Below are 17392 nucleotides of genomic sequence, written 5' to 3' on the forward strand. Positions count from 1 at the left end.
TTCCCTTATTTTCTTTATGTAACGTGAAATGAATTACATTGGGTGAAGATGGGCTTTGTGATTGGGGGGATCCTCAGGAGGAAGCCATGGTAGATCATCTACCTGGCATTTCTGGCTCAAGATGCTAGCAAATGTCATGCTTTTGACACTCATATTCTGGATCCCACCATAGTTAAGAATGGAGCTAGAGCCTCTACCTGTGAGCTGTTTAGCTCTTCACCACATTTCACAACTAGATCTGATCCTTCAATACTTTCGATAGTGGTAGTTTTATGTTACTTACAGCTGTCCCAATTGTAAGGAAATCCCAATGGTTCAACACCTTTAATATGCTCACTTCAAACGCACTGTGGCCCTGCTCACTTTAAAATCATCTGGTTCACTAGAAAATTTATTAAACCACTATGTACATGTAACAACATGTGAATTAAAGGTGTGTTGGTGCATTAAAAGGAGTCATATCCAATAATATGGAAAGTCTGCCTGTCTGGCACTATCAAAGTACCAAGGATGCCAGAATATTAGAGTTTTACTGTAGTGCCTGTTTTACTGTTAGTTTCTCCTCTATCCCACAATGTATGCTTACAAATATAATTTGTAACTTTCATTTCCTGTTCATTCTTGGATATAGAGTCCTTGTTTCTGTATTGACCATGCAGATTCTTAATCACTGAAAAATGTAACACAGTAGTGCAATGAGTATAGCTGATGTTGCTTTATCTAAGGCTGTTACTATTCCTTGAAATAGATAGTTGTTTGTGCAATTGAACAGTAACTGGGTTCCAGCAAGAATGTCTGATGAAGTATGTAACTATGAACTCATTCATATTAACAATACATTTCAGAAACCACTGAATCAATAAGGCACTGCAATTTCAATTCAATTCCTTGCTCTCTTCTCCATGACTATTTTTTTGAGGGAAGTTGTATCAGTGTTTCAGTGTTTTCTAAAGAAGTCATCAATTCATTTTGCCCATCTTTAAAGTTCTTTTTTTTTGGCTTTTCTCTTTTCTTTGTAATATCTGAATTGAGTTGTGCAGTAGAATAAAATGATATACATGTCCAGAAAGCTGCAAAAGTATATTAACAATCTGCAACTTTTCAAATGCTTCTGTAAGACAGAGAACATGCAGCATTCCTTTTCACTGGTCTCTGATGAGATTTTATTAAAATAAGTATGCATCCATTATGAACATGGGGGGATTTTCAATAGCAAATTTTAGTCTGCACTGAAAAGAAAGGGTTTTGTGGTTGTAAAATAGCATTTAATGATAATTACGTTATAAAACATAGTAAGTAAAGCCTGTGCTTATAGCAGGGTTGGGAGTTTAGATTCTTGGAGTATAAATGTAATGCATGTGTTTTCAGTTAATTCAGAAGCTTCTACAGAGCCAAAAGAAGTATGTTCTTGCGGCAGATGAAAATACTTCATGGGCTGCAGGATCTACTGTAAACATAGCAGGCGTCATGTTCCTGACCTTGCATGCTCTTGAAAGAGTTGGGGATCTGTATTTTTGATGTAGCTTGCTAATCAGCTAAGATTGCATGATTGAAAGTATATTTCAATGTTTTCTGGTTAACTGTTACAACCTAGTCAAGGAATAGCAAACTGCTTCAAATTTCTTTTTACTTAATGTTCGTTGAAGGTTAAATCAGTTTTATGTGAAATGTTCTTTTTTGTTGTTGAATAATTTTCTGGAAAATTTGTTTTTAGTTTGAGTCATCAGTAGATTTATTTTGGAAATTCCCTGAGCTGGAAATCAATCCCGATTTTGCAGAAAAATAATTGCAACAACTGTTTGTGAGAGCATTCAGCACATTTCATGATCTCAGAATATTGGCCCTTTTTTTTGAAGTGTAGCCTCTTATCACAGAAAAATACTGCAGAAAATTTACATTCACCAAGATCCTACAAACTGCAAAACGTGATCAGTAACGAAGCAGAACACTGCAGATGCTGGAGCTTTCAACTAAGTACCCACTGGGTATTTCCAGCAATTCTGCTTTTATATTTTTGTGGTACTGCTCGAGAACAAACTTGGCTAAGGCCCAGAACACAGCAAAAACTCCCTTTCAAATACACTTGCAGGAATGTTATTTTCAATTCATCTAAAAAGACTACATCAACACTTTAAGGGTGTTATGAGTAAACATCATCTGTTGGACTGCCCACTAGATACTGAGCTAAGAGCAGAGTTCAAAGTAGAATCAAATGCATCCACAGAGCTCAGCATGAGAATGTAAGATACTGGTGCAGGTGTAATGTGACCTCACCATTATCCTTTATAATTGTAATTGTACTTCCCTCTTTCTAAATTCCAACCCTCTTGGACTAAAGGCCAATATGCCTTTTGCCTTCCTGACCACTTATATTTGCCTGCTAACTTTTTGCTTTTACTGTGCCACACCTAGATCCCTCTGTACTTCACTTGTCTGCAGTCTTCCTCCATTTAGATGATAGTCTACCTTTAAATTCCTCATACTAAGGTGCATGATCTCGCGCTTTCCCATTTGCCAAGTTTTTGCCCACTCAGCTTACTCACTGCAGCATCCAAGTATCCTCGTAACATGCGCTCCCACTTATTTTTATGTCATTGGCAAACTTGGATGCCTTACACTGCCCCATCCTCCAGGTAATTAATATAAATTGTAAATAATTGAGGCACAAGTGCTGATGCTTGGGTCACCCCACTAATCACATCCTTGCAGCAGGAAAATAACCTGTTCATTCTGGCTCTGTCTCCTATTTGATAACCAATCTCCAGTCTATGCTAACACGCACCATCACCCCCCACCCCACCCCACCCCACCACCACCAATATCATGGACATTTGTACGCCAGCCTTTTATATGGCACCTTGTCAAATGCCTTCTGAAAATCCAAATACACTACATCTCCACATTACCCTCTGTTTAGTCTGCTTATTACTTCCCTGAAGAACTCAAGCAAACTTGTCAAACATTTTTACCTTTCATAAAACCGTGTTGACTTGGTTTGATTACATTAAGCTTCTAAATTACTAGCTATTTTCATCCTTGATTATAGACTCCAGCACCTTGCCAATAGCAGATGTTAAGCTAACACACCTATAGTTACCCACTTTTTTGTCTTCCTCTCTTCTTAAACAGTGGAGTCACATTTGCTATTTTTCAATCTGTTGATTCCCTCCTGAATCTCAGTGAGCTTTGAAAAATTTCAACCAATGGTTCCACTACCTCTGCAGCCTCTTCCTTTAAAACACTCAGGTTCAGGCCATCAGGACCTGGTGATTTGTTTGCCTTTAGCCCCATTAGTTTTTCCAAATCCTTGTCCCTATTGATAGGGATTGTTACAAGTTCTTGAAAGCTGTTTGAAACTAGCCTATCTTTGGGATGTTTGCAGTGTTTTTGTTTTACCATGAAGACTGATGCAAAGTATTGATTTGACCACTGTTTCCTTGTTTCTGTTATTATTTCCCAACTGTCTGTTGAACCATCCCACATCTACATGAGCTGCCCTCTTTCTTTCTTGTATGTCCATCGAAGCCCTTTTCTTTAAATACTACTTGCCAGTTTCTCATATAATCAATTTTCTCCCTCCTTTTTTACTTTTTAGTGTCTCACTGCTGGTTCTTCTAAAGTTCGCAGTCCTCTGATCTGCCACTAGTACTCACCACTTTGTATGCTATAGACTTTGATTTAATACTTACCCTGACCTCCTTCATTCACTACTTTGAAGATGCCAGCTTTGTCATTTGCCATACCCAGAAAGAACTCATAGATAGCTGGCTTGCTATGTTACTGGAAATTTTAAAAACTTCATCTGGCAGCCATATGCAAATTCTGTTACAGACCTGGGTTATTTTATCAATGATCTTTGTCACTTTTAGCATTCTTTGAAGGGACAATCAAGCTCCAAGCAGCAAGTTCAACTGCTCCACCTTCCTGTCACTAACCTTCCCATCTGATGTGCCTGCCAGGAACTAACTTTTTTGTATGCTTTTCATCCCACATACTGTTCCCATCATTTTCCAGATTTTCTTGCAACATAGTAAGTGGCTATTTCAGCTCATCAAGTCCATGTTGACTCTCAGACCAATCCCATTCCCAATCTAATTTTCTGTTTGCTATTCTCCTCCATTCCCATCAACTCCATTCATATTTTATCAGTCATCCGTGCGTCATTGATTTCATAGACTGTGCACTTTCATGCAAGATGACAACTCATTGGTAAACTAATCATGTTCCTTCCCCAAGCTTATTGTCAATGATTACATCAATATTATGGGCTTGATGGAAACCTAAATGAGGAATGATGACACTTGATGCCCAAGTGGAACCTTCCTACATCACCATTATGGTGAATGAGACAGGGCAAGTAATGGACTGCACCATCCATTAACTGCCCTGTCCTGAATGCCAGAGTGGTGATGTGACACTTATCAAATCAAGCTTGGCTTTCCTATTGACACCTTTCCCTTTATGCATCTTGCCTTATTCCAGCCCCCTCTTATTCAAAATTCTCATTTTCTTTTGCCTACCCAAGGGCCACGACAAGTTTCCCACAAAGATATCTGCATTGCTTTCATTTCTATCTCCATACTGAATGACTTCTTAAAGTTTGTGACTTTAACGTCCATCTCAGTTTATTCTGCTTCCCTCGTCTGAATTTATTACCTATCCTCCCATAATCCTTCACTCCATTTAAAATCTAAGCGACCCATATTAAGAACAATTGTTTTTTTTTCTTGCTGTCTCACATGATTTCACTGCTCTCATTGTACCAATCAAAGGCCACTTCTGCTCACTTGTAATTTTCCATGTCTTCTCTCTCCCAAACCTGCTCCTGTCTTTGTCTGTGTCCGGCTCCTGAAGAAAAGCAATCCTAATTCATTCACAGCTGCCCAAAGTTCCCAATGGCCTAGCTGTGACTTTGCTTCTTTCTTTAATTCCTGTCTTCTCTTGCCCTTTCCAAGCTCATATTGTCTGTAGACCCATCTCTTCTTTCAAACCTGTTTATATAGAACTGTTGGCCATCCAACTTCCCTTCTTGGCTCTCCTGTTAGTTAATCCTGCTGGTATTATGCTCTCTTCTAAGGGCAACCCCTGTTTCTTTGAACTATTGTCATTGCCCTGCTCCTCAAAATAAAAAGAAAGCCTTTGATTTCTCCCCCACCCCCAAGATCTTTGCGCACCAGTAGTCCATGTAGAAGCTCTCTTTCCTCATCCCTGACTTTGAATGTGCTGCGGCCTCCCTATTCAGTGCTCTTTGCCAGAGTTCCATGTCTGGGTCCCAAAAATCATGATCCTGCTACTGCCACAATATTGAAATGGGAATCCAAATTGGAAGTGACATCCCATTTGTTTGTGACCAAGGCTCCTCAATTCTTTTTAAGTCTTTGATACATTTGACCACATCATCCTTTTCTAACATTTGTACGCTGCCCACATGAGTATGACTGCACTTGCTTGTTTCCATTGTTGCCTATACAGTTTTGGCCAGAGAATCACCTGCAGTGGCTTCTCTTGCCTTGTCCCCACCATTATCCTTGCAGCCCTTTAGCTATACAATTCCTCCTCTGATAACTGAACCAAAAATACAGTTTCATTTAAGTCGACAACAACCAGCATTATATCTCTTGACCCCATTGTCCTTCAGATGCCAAACTCTTCATTTGACATTCAATAATGGATGAACAAAAGTTTTACACCAAGTACAAACTCTTCTGTTCCTATCACAAGCTTCATTTCTATCCGTATTCCTGGAAACTGTTTGAAATACAACCAAAACATTCATAATCTTGGTATAATATTTGATTTTGAGATGAACTTGGTCGCATCATCCTGACCAATTATTTCCAGCTAGCTGACATTTTCTAATTGCACTGTTGGCTCACCTCATCTGTTGCTGAAATCCACATTTTTGTTACCTCTAGACTTGTCTATTCGAATGCACTTCCCATTTTCCATCTTCCATTAATTCCATTCATTTATCATCCCTATATATGCTGCCCTCCTTGGCTTTTAATTAAGCAATCTCTTGACTTTAAAGTCTGCATTCTCAATGGCATCACCTCTCCCAACCTCTGTAATAGTTTCCAGTTCTGTAGACCTCCAAGATATCTGTACTTCTTTTTTAGCTTTGACCTCTTGTGCATTTTCAATTTTAACTGACTGACTTGACCTCTGGAATTCCTTCCCTCAACCTCCATTCCTATATAATACTTGATGGACATACCTTTGGGTATCTGCCCCAATACCTCCTTATGTGGTACAGGTAATAGAAGACAGAAGGTAGTGATGGAGGGGTGCTTTTTGGACTGGAGGTCTAAGACCAGTGGTGTTCTGCAAGGATCAGTGCTGGGACCTTTGTTAAATAATATAAATATATATTAGTGACTTGGATGATAATGTAGGTGGTCTGATTAGTCAGTCTGCAGATGACACAAAAATTGGTGGATCTGTAGGTAGCGAGGAAGGTTGTCAAAGCTGGCCTTCATAGGTCGGGGCATTAAGTATAAAAGTTGGGAAGTCATGTTGTGGCTTTATAAAATTTTGGTTAGACCACATTTGGAGTATTGTGTGCAGTTCTGCTTGCCATACCTTAGCAAAAATGTGGGAACTTCGGAGAGGGTGCAGAAGAGGTTCACCAGGATGTTGCCTGGATTTGAGTGCAGTGGGTATTAGGAGAGGTTGGACAAAGTTGGATTGTTTTCTCTGGAGTCTGGGGAGGTGACCTGACAGAAGTACATAAAATTATGAAAGACATTGATAGGGTAGATAGTCGGCCACATAGTGTAAATGTCAAATACTAGACATCGGTTTAAGGTGAGAGGGGGGACAGTTTAAAGGAGATTTGTGAGGCAGGTTTTCCTTTACACAGAGAGTGGTAGCTGCCTTGCACATGCTGCTAGGGGAAGCAGTAGAAGCTGATATGTTAGCAATGTTTAAGAGACATTTAGACAGGCACATGAACAGGGAATAGAGGGATAGAGACCTTATGCAGGCAAATGGTATGTTAGATTGGCACAATGGTCAGCTCAGTCATAGTGGGCCGAAGGGCCTGTTCCTGTGCTGTACTGTTCTTTAAGTTTTTACTAACACCTTTGTGACATTTTAGGGCATTTTACTGAGTTAATAATGCTATATAAATATTTACTTCAAATGTCTTTATAGAAGCATTTCTGATTACCCCTGTGACTAGTGACTGTAAAGTAACGGGATGACTCCCAACATCAGACTATATATACAACCAAAGAAAAGAATTAATCAATTGCCTTTCTGTTTGTACATGTTTTTTCAGATTTGAGCCATTGTAGTATTTGGTTAAAAGCATAATAAAAAGTAATTGCCAATGTTTTAGTTTACAATGTTTGCCTTTTGATATCTTGGTGAGTTTGAATATTGAAGATTTTTTTTTGTAACTACATTCTGAAGTCAAGGATATATAAAATTCAGAAGTAAAAACAAATTCTGGAAATATTCATCAGGTCAGGCAGTATCTGTGGAAAAATAAATAGATATTACATTTCAGGTTGAGGACCCCTCATGAGAAAAGTTTTCCATTTGCATTCATTATTTCAAATTTTGCAGTTTTTTAAAATTCACTTTTACCATTTGGAATTCTTTTTTAGCCAGTGCATTCCATCTGTTTCTTAGAAATGCTGTCATATTTTTGCAGACTCTAATGCGTGAAGCTTGATCTCTTAAACCATTGCTCTTCCAAGCTAATTCTAATCTGGGAAACACAAGAAAGTTATAGAAAATGTTGAAAGTTCTCAGCATTCTCTGGAGAGAGGGAGAGGCAGAGGTAATGTTTCAGGCCATTGAAACATTGCACATGCAGGTTTTTTGATTTTCAAGATATTTTGGTCTGTCTTTTACTGTTTTAAGTTGTATTAACCATATCAAAATTTTCACCCAGTGTTTTAAATTCATTCAGACTAGGTAATAAAGTGGGCCAGAAGTACATACGCATCTTGCTTCTGATGCAGTGTAGTCTGAAAAATCATGATTCTGTGAGAAGCCAATATATCCATTTGATTGAAATACTGGTTTGGATTAGGACTGAAGCTGAGTTGGGGGATATGATTAAATCTCAGCTAGTTAAAACATAGACTTGCATATTATTAGTATTGTTTCAAAATCTGCTTTGTTATAAAACTAAATATGAACAGTTAGTGAATCTCTAGTACCTAGAAACATACTATTCTCTACTGAACTGTCATCTTTAAAACCTACTTTATATGACATGATGGTTTATTAACTGGATATTTGCAGGCTTTACTGTCTGTTCATGACACAGTGGCAATGAAGAATTATGATCCCGTATTACCCCCAATGCCAGATGATTTTGATGATGATGAAGATTCAGTGAAAATCATTCGACTTGTCAAAAATAAAGAGCCTCTGGTAAAGTGACAAATTTAAGGTTATAATGTCTCAGTTCTTTTGGACCTCCTAAAAGGTCTGTACTAAATGTCCATTTGTGTACTTTTATAATTGCATAGCATTGTCATTAAAACAATTCACAGCTCTCTGTCTTTGGTCTGTTGCTGATGATATATCTACTTGAGTGATACACCCTTCTCTCCCCCCTGCCCCCCGTAACATTCCTACACATCACAGCAGAATCATAGCTGGGGCAAAATGGAAGCAAAACTTTACTTGTGTAGTCAGGTGCATTCTGGCCTGTACTTGCAATGAATCCTGCTGATTAACTCTCGGTATGAAGTGACTGGTACAAGAGTTAGAGTACACTAGTTATTTTCAAACCTTCATAGGCCTGCTACTTGGACACAACGTTTCTATAAATCACCCATCTGGGTTTGAAGCTCCAGAGATCCTTGGCCAAATCTCATTCTTTAATACTTTCCATAAAACTTATTCTTTATGGTGAAGCTCTTGGTCACCTTTCTAATAAATCTTTTTGGCTCTACATCAGTTTTTATCTTCTTTTGGATTTTTTTGACTATATCAAGAATGCCATATAAATGCACATTTCTTTTAATCCAAAATCGGTCTGTATTGGGAGCTTTAAGTCCATTTTTGTGGCTGGTCCAAGAGACACTGTTGTTAGCAAGTCAGTCATATGGGATTCTAATTTCAGAAATTATTGAGCAGTACTATGCATGTTTTTTCAAAGTAATTGTATTGATTCCAAAAGACTATAATGTACTCCCATGTGTTTTGCAATGAAAGTGGATTAATGGATAATAAGAATCGACATGGGTAAATTAAGTGCTGATTCTACCATCAATATTTTACCCTATCAAGGCTCCCTTTCCATGCAATAAGCTTCAATCTCAGTGATTAACATCTCTTTATAACTTCTTTCTGAGATTCCAGTCATAATTTAAGTTAGATGCACTCAGCACACTGTATAGAAATTTGAAATTGTACATTTGGCATTACTGCAACGCACAAATGCTTTTAACACTAAAAAACCCACCGTGCTGCCATATTATTGAACCTGGTTCTTCATATAGAAGGGTTTTCTTTAATTTAACTGTGAAGAAAATGTCACTCCGTATACTTAATGAAATTTAATTGTAGTTTTTGAGGACAATCTTGTGTCTATAATTAAAATCAAGTTTTTACTTAAGGGGATTTAATTTTAAATATTATTTTGACTGTTCAGCTTTATGATATTAACTTAGTGCTATAATATTTCTTACTATATATACACCTTTGTGAAGAATACTTGTTCATTTGCTTCTTCTGATTGTTAGGGAGCAACAATAAGAAGAGATGAGCACACTGGTGCTATTGTTGTGGCAAGAATAATGAGAGGAGGAGCTGCAGACAGAAGTGGTACAAATTTATTTCCAATCTTGTTCTCTGAAGGTCTTTTTGAAAGTGTATCCTTTTAGAATGGGCAAAATAAGTTGCCATTTTCAATATTGTTGAAACATTTTTGTTGAAATAGGTCTAATCCATATTGGAGATGAACTGAGAGAAGTTAATGGAATCGCAGTTGATGATAAAAGACCCGAAGAAATCATACAGATACTGGTATGTATGTCAGTGGGAACATTTGAATTGTTATAATCCCTGATTCCATATTCTGTGAACTACTCAATATATATCTTTTGGTTTGACTTCATCCATGTGATAACACATCTGCCACTACTTAGGTCATACTCCGCATGGAGGTCTTCGTTACTTGGCATGTAAACTATCTGGCCATAATATGTACAGTCGGCAAATTTTATAATTGCCCTAAAGCTGCCTCCCACCCTTCAAGTAAACAAGTAATGGGGACATCAGCAAATTGCTTCTGTCCTTTGCACTAAATCTCCTCTTGATCTGGGAGGAAACAGTGATATTCGGAATAAGAACACATCTTGCGGAAGTGTCTAGCAGTTCTGTTAGTTATGTGAGTTAGCTGTCTCTTTGATGCACATAAGTGATGAAAGACAGAAATCAGAGTGGAGTAACAAGAATAAGATTTATCAGTTTGACAGCTATTTGAACTAAATCAAGGACAAGGCATAAATAGAACAATTAACCTATCTTGTGCATTTTTTGGTTATAATTCTAGTTTTATTTATCATGCATCATACTTGCTTTAGCATGTAGTTCATGTATTATTCACTGTTTATAACAGAAAGTGATTGCTGGTCACTGACCTGATATAAACTTTGTGATGGGCTTCCCATTTTCAAGAGCCACTTCAAGGAGAATGTCTGGGGTTCAGCAGAAGTGGTGCAATCAAACTGATTCAGAAGCAAGTCATGTTAAAAAAAAATTCTCAAACACAACACTGGGAAGTGAAAATAATAATTTTTCAATTTGAAAGCCAGAATATATAGAATATGAAAACAATTTATTATGTTAAAATCCATTCAGGGTATTTGTCAAAAGGAACTGTAGTCCAAGCATGCATACTAATTTTAGGGCTACAGAGATTGAAGTTACAGTTATGTTCTAGTTGTGCCCTCTTGGGTATTTTATAATGAGAATAGTTTGTATATACCTAACATTTTCATCAATTCTATTATTTCTGGAGAAAATTACAAAATAGAACAATCTGCTGAGGAAAACAAAATCACTGACAGCAATCTCTGGTTTTCCACATTGAACCCCATGAATGTATACTCCAGGAGTTTTGCAATGTATTAATGGTAAATGCAGTCAATTCTGTTGTCATTACAACTGCAAAATCAGAGTAATTAAATCCAGAAAATGCATGAATACATAAAATATATGCAATCTGTGTATTAGGTTTGTAACTTCTGGTTCATGGGTTCACTTTCAAGAACTATTGAGGGAAAAATATAACTGAAGGAAGAGAAATAGTAACAGATTAATTTTGTTTTTTTTTATTATTTCATAATATCATTACCTGCATTATTTCTGTAATTTCTTCCTTACTGAAGTAGAACTTTATAAATTAATGTGTGCATTTTATAATTTTGTACAGGCTCAGTCACAAGGAGCAATAACTTTTAAAATAATTCCCGGAATTAAAGAGGAGAGTCCAACTAAAGAAAGTAAGGTAGGCACATCAACCAGTTGAAAATAATTAAACAAACAAATTTTTTTTCTGGACATGCTGTAGTTTACGCTGCTTCTGGTGATACAATTGCAGGGTGTCTCTGAGACAAGTTAGAAGTGATTTAAACATTATTTTAATTGAAACTATGCATTATTTAAAGAAGAATTAAGGTTTGTGTGTCAATGCATACATCTATAAATAGAACTTTATATTCTATATGTATGAACAGAATAAAATAAATTTGTTTACGGCATGTCACGATGATGTTTTAATTATCTGGTGCACAGGGTAGCAATCAGTTTGGTACGCTGATCAGCACCAATGTTCTTGATAATGAATCTGCTGGTATTAATTTGAATATGTTTTTAAACTTGGTTGCAAAATATTGAGTTCAAGTTGGATATTTCATACAGCAGACCTCTCTTTCCGTCCACCACCAGCATCACTATAGTCGACAGTAGTAATGTGCTTCTGATTTTAATGCAACCCATTAGGTCATCATAGATAAGAACAAAATAAACCAAAGATACCGAGTGTATCAGGTAGTATCTGTGGAGAGAGAAATAATTATCATTTCAGGTCAGTGATCTTTAATCAGATCTGGGGAAAATTTAGAGATAAGTACATTTCAACTGGGGTGGAAATAAGGAACAAAATGGAATAACTGTGATGTGATAGGGTGAGAGGCAGGAGAGATAACAGGACAAACTGGCACGTGGTCAAGTCTAAAGGTTGTTGTTACAGTATATGATATGTAAAGAAACAAAGTATGCATTAGGAGGAGATGTAAATGAACTAATGGAACATTGATCTGTAATTTGTGGAACTCATTTTTGGTTTGGAAAGTCAAAAGGTAAGGTTCTTTTTCTCAAGTGTGCGTTGAGCTGGTTGAGCTTTATTACTGTGCGGGAAGCTGGGGAGAGAGAGGGTGGAATAGAAGTATGAGGGAGAAATAAAGTGGCAGGTTTCTGGACACTCGAGGTCATTGTACTTCCTCTGTTTGGAATGCATATCATTGTTTTACCTATAAATACTGCTGGGCCCCAGAGGGTAGGAAGTAAAAATATCAAGGGCTGCTGTTGCATCTCCTGCATCTGTAAAGGCAGGTGTACTGAGAAAAGAGAGGTTATTTATTGAGTGGGAAGGGGAAGAAGTCATTGTTCATTGAGTGAGGAAAGGAAGAAGTCATTGTCAAGCATGACCAGAAGTGCAAAAAAATCATTGGACTCAATCAAGGACCCCATCAATTCCTCATTGAAAAAGAAAGAAAACCTAATGGAGTCCGGATAGATATTTGTTTATTAGTCACATGTACATTGAAACACACAATGAAATGGATCTTCTTGCGTTACTGAAAATGTGCTGGGGGCAGCCCGCAAGTGTCGCCACTCTTCCGGCGCCAGCATAGCATGCCCACAGCTCCTAACCTGTACGTCTTTGGAATGTGGGAGGAAACCGGAGCACCTGGAGGAAACCCACACAGACACATGGGGAGAACGTACAAACTCCTTACAGACAGCGGCCGGAATTGAACCCGGGTCGCTGGCGTTGTAATAGCGTTATGCTAACCACTACATTACCCAAAATGTCGACTATCGGTTTCCCTCCATAGATGCTGCATGACCTGCTGAGTTCCTTTAGCACATTTTGTGTTGCTCCAGATTCCATTGTCTCCAAGAAAGAAAACCTATTGGCAAAGCTGGTATGGCACTTGGTATGCTCAGAACATATGCTTACAGGTCTTCTGCCCTTGGATCATATTCTTTTATTGCATTTTATCCCTGAATGTAGTCTTCTGTTGGCAATGGTATCCAAGCTCATTGAAAAGGCTAAGTGTAGTGCCTGTGTGAGATTTGGGTTCTGCCCTGCAGTGCTGTAACAATCAGTGGGCCCCTACTCCTGAATCAACTGGTAAGAAGCTGTCACTCAAATTGAATGTTTGTAAATGTCTTTTGATGTTTAGAAGTATTTAAAAACATTCAAGCCCTATTAGAATATTTTGAAGTTAAAGCACTTAAAAAATACTTAAATTAAATGAAAAGGAAATTAACTTTCACACCACTCTGAAGAAAGGGCATTGACCTGAAACATTAACTCTGTTTCTTTCTCCACAGATGCTGCCTGACTTACTGAGTAGCTCCAGCATTTTTTGCTTTTATTTCTATGTACCATTCTGTGGGAAGCCAATTCTTCCCATTGATTACAATGCGTCTATGAGCTGATGTCAGGTTATATTTGGGCCAGGCTATGCAGGCAGATCTCCCACCTTTAGTGCTGGGATATCTGAAGATGTCCACGCTGCCTTGCTGGGGTCCGTGAGTCTATTGGTACAGCACAGGTGTGCTGGGATTGGTGCTTAGCTGAGCATAAGTTTGGTCTATCCCATGCTTGTAAAAGAAAGAATATCCACAAAATTATGGGGAGAAAGCAAGGTAGTGAAACTAATTAGATCACTTAAAAGTGTAACATAGGCACAATGAGCTGAAAAACCTTCTGATCTGTCATATGATTCCATGATATGTTACGTAAGCAACTGCTACAGATAACCTGTAAAAGAGGGGTTCTGCACAAAAAAAATCCTGTTAATATGTTATTGGTGGAAGAATGAGTGTTGCCCAGGGTGATAAGGAATACTTGCATCATTTGAAAAATGCAGTGAAATAGTTCTAGGACCTGGCCAGGAAATCAGTCTTTGTTTCTATGTAAGACATTACCGGAAGTTGTTGCATTCCTTCAATATTGCACTGAAGGGGTTGTACACTCATGTTCTGGAGTGAGCCTTGAATCAATGTCCTGGTGACTGTGCGACAGTACAACTTTGGGTTTTGAATCACTGCTGCTGCTGACCACTTCGTACTTTCTTTTGCAATTATTTTAACAGTGCCACATTCTGACTTCTGTGGAAGGTTTTTTTTAAATAGTAATATATGATGTAATGCATTGAAGGCATGAACTTAGGTTCACGTTTGTGATTTCTATTTCTCAAATTGTTGTGTTGCTGAATCTAGTAAAGCAGAAAATAACAATCATGTCAGCATTTTAAAATTGGTCTCAGGATGTTAAAGGGGACAGAGGAATTGGTATTGGTTTGTTATTATCACATGTACTGAAATACAGTGAAAAACTTAGTTTTGCATGCCTTCCAGACAGATAATTTCAAAACACAAGTACATTGAGGTAGTACAAGGGAAAAGCAATAACAGAATGCAGAATATAGTGTTAGACAGTAAAGTACAAGGGCCATGACAAGGTAGATAGTGAGGTCAAGAGTTCACCTTTAACGTACAGGAGGTCCATTCTTATATAAGAAGGATTGAAGCTGTCCTTAAGCCTTTTCAATCTTTTATATCTTCTACCCGATGGAATGGGAGAGAAAAGAGAATATCCAGAGTGGGAGGGGTCTTTGGTTATGTTGACTGCTTTTCCAAGGCAGCAAGAAGTATAGACAGAGCCCATGGAAGGGAGGCTGGTTTTCGTGATGGATTGAGCCATGTGCACAATTCTCTCCAATTTCTTGCAGTCTTGGGCAGAGCAGTTTCCATACAAAGCCGCAATGCATCCAGATAGGATGTTTTCTTTGGTGCATCTGTAAAGATTGGTGAGGGTCAATGGGGACATGCTGAATTTCCTTAGCCTTCTGAAGAAGTAGAGGCGCTGGTGTGCTTTCTTGGCTATATTGTCTACACGGTTGGACCAGGGTAAGCGATTGGTGATGTTTACACCTAGGAACTTGAAGCTCTCAACCATCTCCGCTTCAGCACCATTGATAAATACAGGGGCGTATGCTCTGGCCCACTTCCTGAAGTCAATGACCAGCTCTTTTGTGAAGGGAAGAGTTGCATTCTCGATTATACCTGTATATCCACAACAAGTGTCTCTGATCTCTAAACATGTAGCAACTTTTGTCAAGTACTAACATGCTCAAGTTTTGGTTGTATTCAGTAAGTGCTTCCATTCCACTGTTATGTTTGTAGTTACCCATTTGTTAAACCAGTCAAGGATAAGGAGCCATGGTGAAAGTCACATGAAAATATGGTTCTCTTTGGACCCGCAGGACAATTTAGTATAACCTACAATAGCTTAAGTGACAAGTTGGTTGAATGAAATAGGGAAAAAAAAGTAACTTTTTTGGACAGTCACTACCTTGTTACTCCACTGTGGTTGCTTTGAACGTTGGCAAGAAATTGTTAAATGATACTTCAAATAATATTTCATTTGTCAGAAATGGAGAAATTGAAACAATTTTGATTCTTAATGTCTTTATCAATCTGTATAAAACTCTTAGTATAATTTTATCACTTTTATAGGGAAGAAAGAACTACAACCAGAAGATTCCTGCAGCTGTTTGGTTAATGGTTCAGATTTGGATATTAACCTAAAAAATACACACCATTTTTTTTTGTCTTGGAGTCATTGAGACCAGGGAAATGAATAAGCAAGCTACCTACACTGTTATAGCAGCTTGGACTTTTACTTGTAGTTTGCTTTCAGTTCCTGGTTAAAGAGACAGTGACAGAGCTCATTCTCAGCTCTTGGAGATCCTTGTAACACTGAAATCTTGTTCTCAGGCCAAGGGTATCAAGAATGTGTGGCTCTAACACTGCTAAATAAGATAGATTCATAATAGTACAAGCAGCCAAAACAAGGGATACATTAGTAAACTATCAGCAGCATCAGTATTATATTTCACAGCACCAGGATTGTATTTAACCAAGATCTTGAACTCCCCCCACCCGCAATAGCACAATGTCTCCTTCAGTGCACCAAGCTAGGGAATGAAATGTGATTCCATATGGTGTGCAGAACATTTCAGATGCAGCAACAGACACGAGGGCAAACTGGTGACATTGCAGTCAAGGGTTACTGACAAAGTTAAGCAATCCCATAACCAGCAGATAATATCAAAAATCTTCAGTCTTGCTGCAATGAGATGCAAATTGGTGGTTGAAATTTTAACAGTCAAGGGAAGGATGAATTTTTGTGAGTGTCCTTATCATAATGATGGAGACCTGAATGATTGCAAAAAGTGAGACAAATATTTGCAACAATCTTTATTTGTGTGTAGAGTGGATATCTTTGTCTCTGACTAAGGTCTTTGTCACAGAAGCCAATTTGACATACTCCATGTGATTGTCAAGCAATGACCTGTCACTCTGGATATAGTGGGGCTATGGGACCCAATAATTATTTGGTGAATACTTGTAGTCCAAAGTTGGCTTTCCCTCTTGGTAGCAGGTTTGCATCTGATGCAAAAAGTGCTGGGTTAAGGACAAGCATCAGAAAATTCAGCCTGAAAATTTAGATCAACCCTGCAGTGAAATAGTAAGGGTGTGTTGCCATCCTTTGGATGAAGTGTTAAATGGAAGCCATACCTGTTGTTTAGATGAATGATTCCATGGTTCTAACTTGAAGAGTTATCTTCTCTGTCTTAGCTAATATTTATTCCTAGCAAAGCATTTCTAAAACTGATTTTCTGATCATGTTGTTTGTTTGTGGAGCTTGCTGCGCTAAAATTGATTGTTGTGTTTCCTATAATTAAAGCAGTGGCTATACCTCAGATTACTTCCTTTGAGAAAATATTGAATAGGCTAGATCTATAAACCCTTCAGTTTAGAAGAATGTGAGGTGACCTCATTGAAGCATGCAGTATTCATAAGGGTAGATGCAGGGAGGATGTTTCTTCTGGGGAAGGAGTTTAGAATTAGAGGGGTCACAGTCACAACATAAATGGTAGGCCATATGGGCTGAAAAGAAGATAAATTTCTTCACTCTGTGGAATTCTCCACCCGAGAGAGCCAGGCTCAGACATGGATTACATTTATAGCTGAGATCAATACCTTTATTAATACAGGAATCCAGAAATTAGGGGATAGGGCACGAAGTAGTGAATCAGCCATGGTCTTGATGAATTGC

General features: G+C 38.0%; 1 protein-coding gene across 10 annotated transcripts in view; it reads left to right on the forward strand.

The window, feature by feature from the left end:
• mpp7a (MAGUK p55 scaffold protein 7a) overlaps positions 1 to 17392 on the forward strand; it is a 359286-nt gene that overhangs the window by 251876 nt on the left and 90018 nt on the right. For all 10 annotated transcript variants that reach the window (XM_052015631.1, XM_052015634.1, XM_052015627.1 and 7 more), the window contains 4 exons: positions 8260 to 8391; positions 9711 to 9792; positions 9908 to 9993; positions 11405 to 11479. In XM_052015631.1, coding sequence (XP_051871591.1) covers positions 8260 to 8391; positions 9711 to 9792; positions 9908 to 9993; positions 11405 to 11479 — 375 coding nt within the window. The remainder of the gene's footprint in view (positions 1 to 8259; positions 8392 to 9710; positions 9793 to 9907; positions 9994 to 11404; positions 11480 to 17392) is intronic.

The sequence above is a fragment of the Pristis pectinata genome, chromosome 5 (genome assembly GCF_009764475.1).
Source record: "Pristis pectinata isolate sPriPec2 chromosome 5, sPriPec2.1.pri, whole genome shotgun sequence".
Lineage (NCBI taxonomy): Eukaryota > Metazoa > Chordata > Chondrichthyes > Rhinopristiformes > Pristidae > Pristis > Pristis pectinata.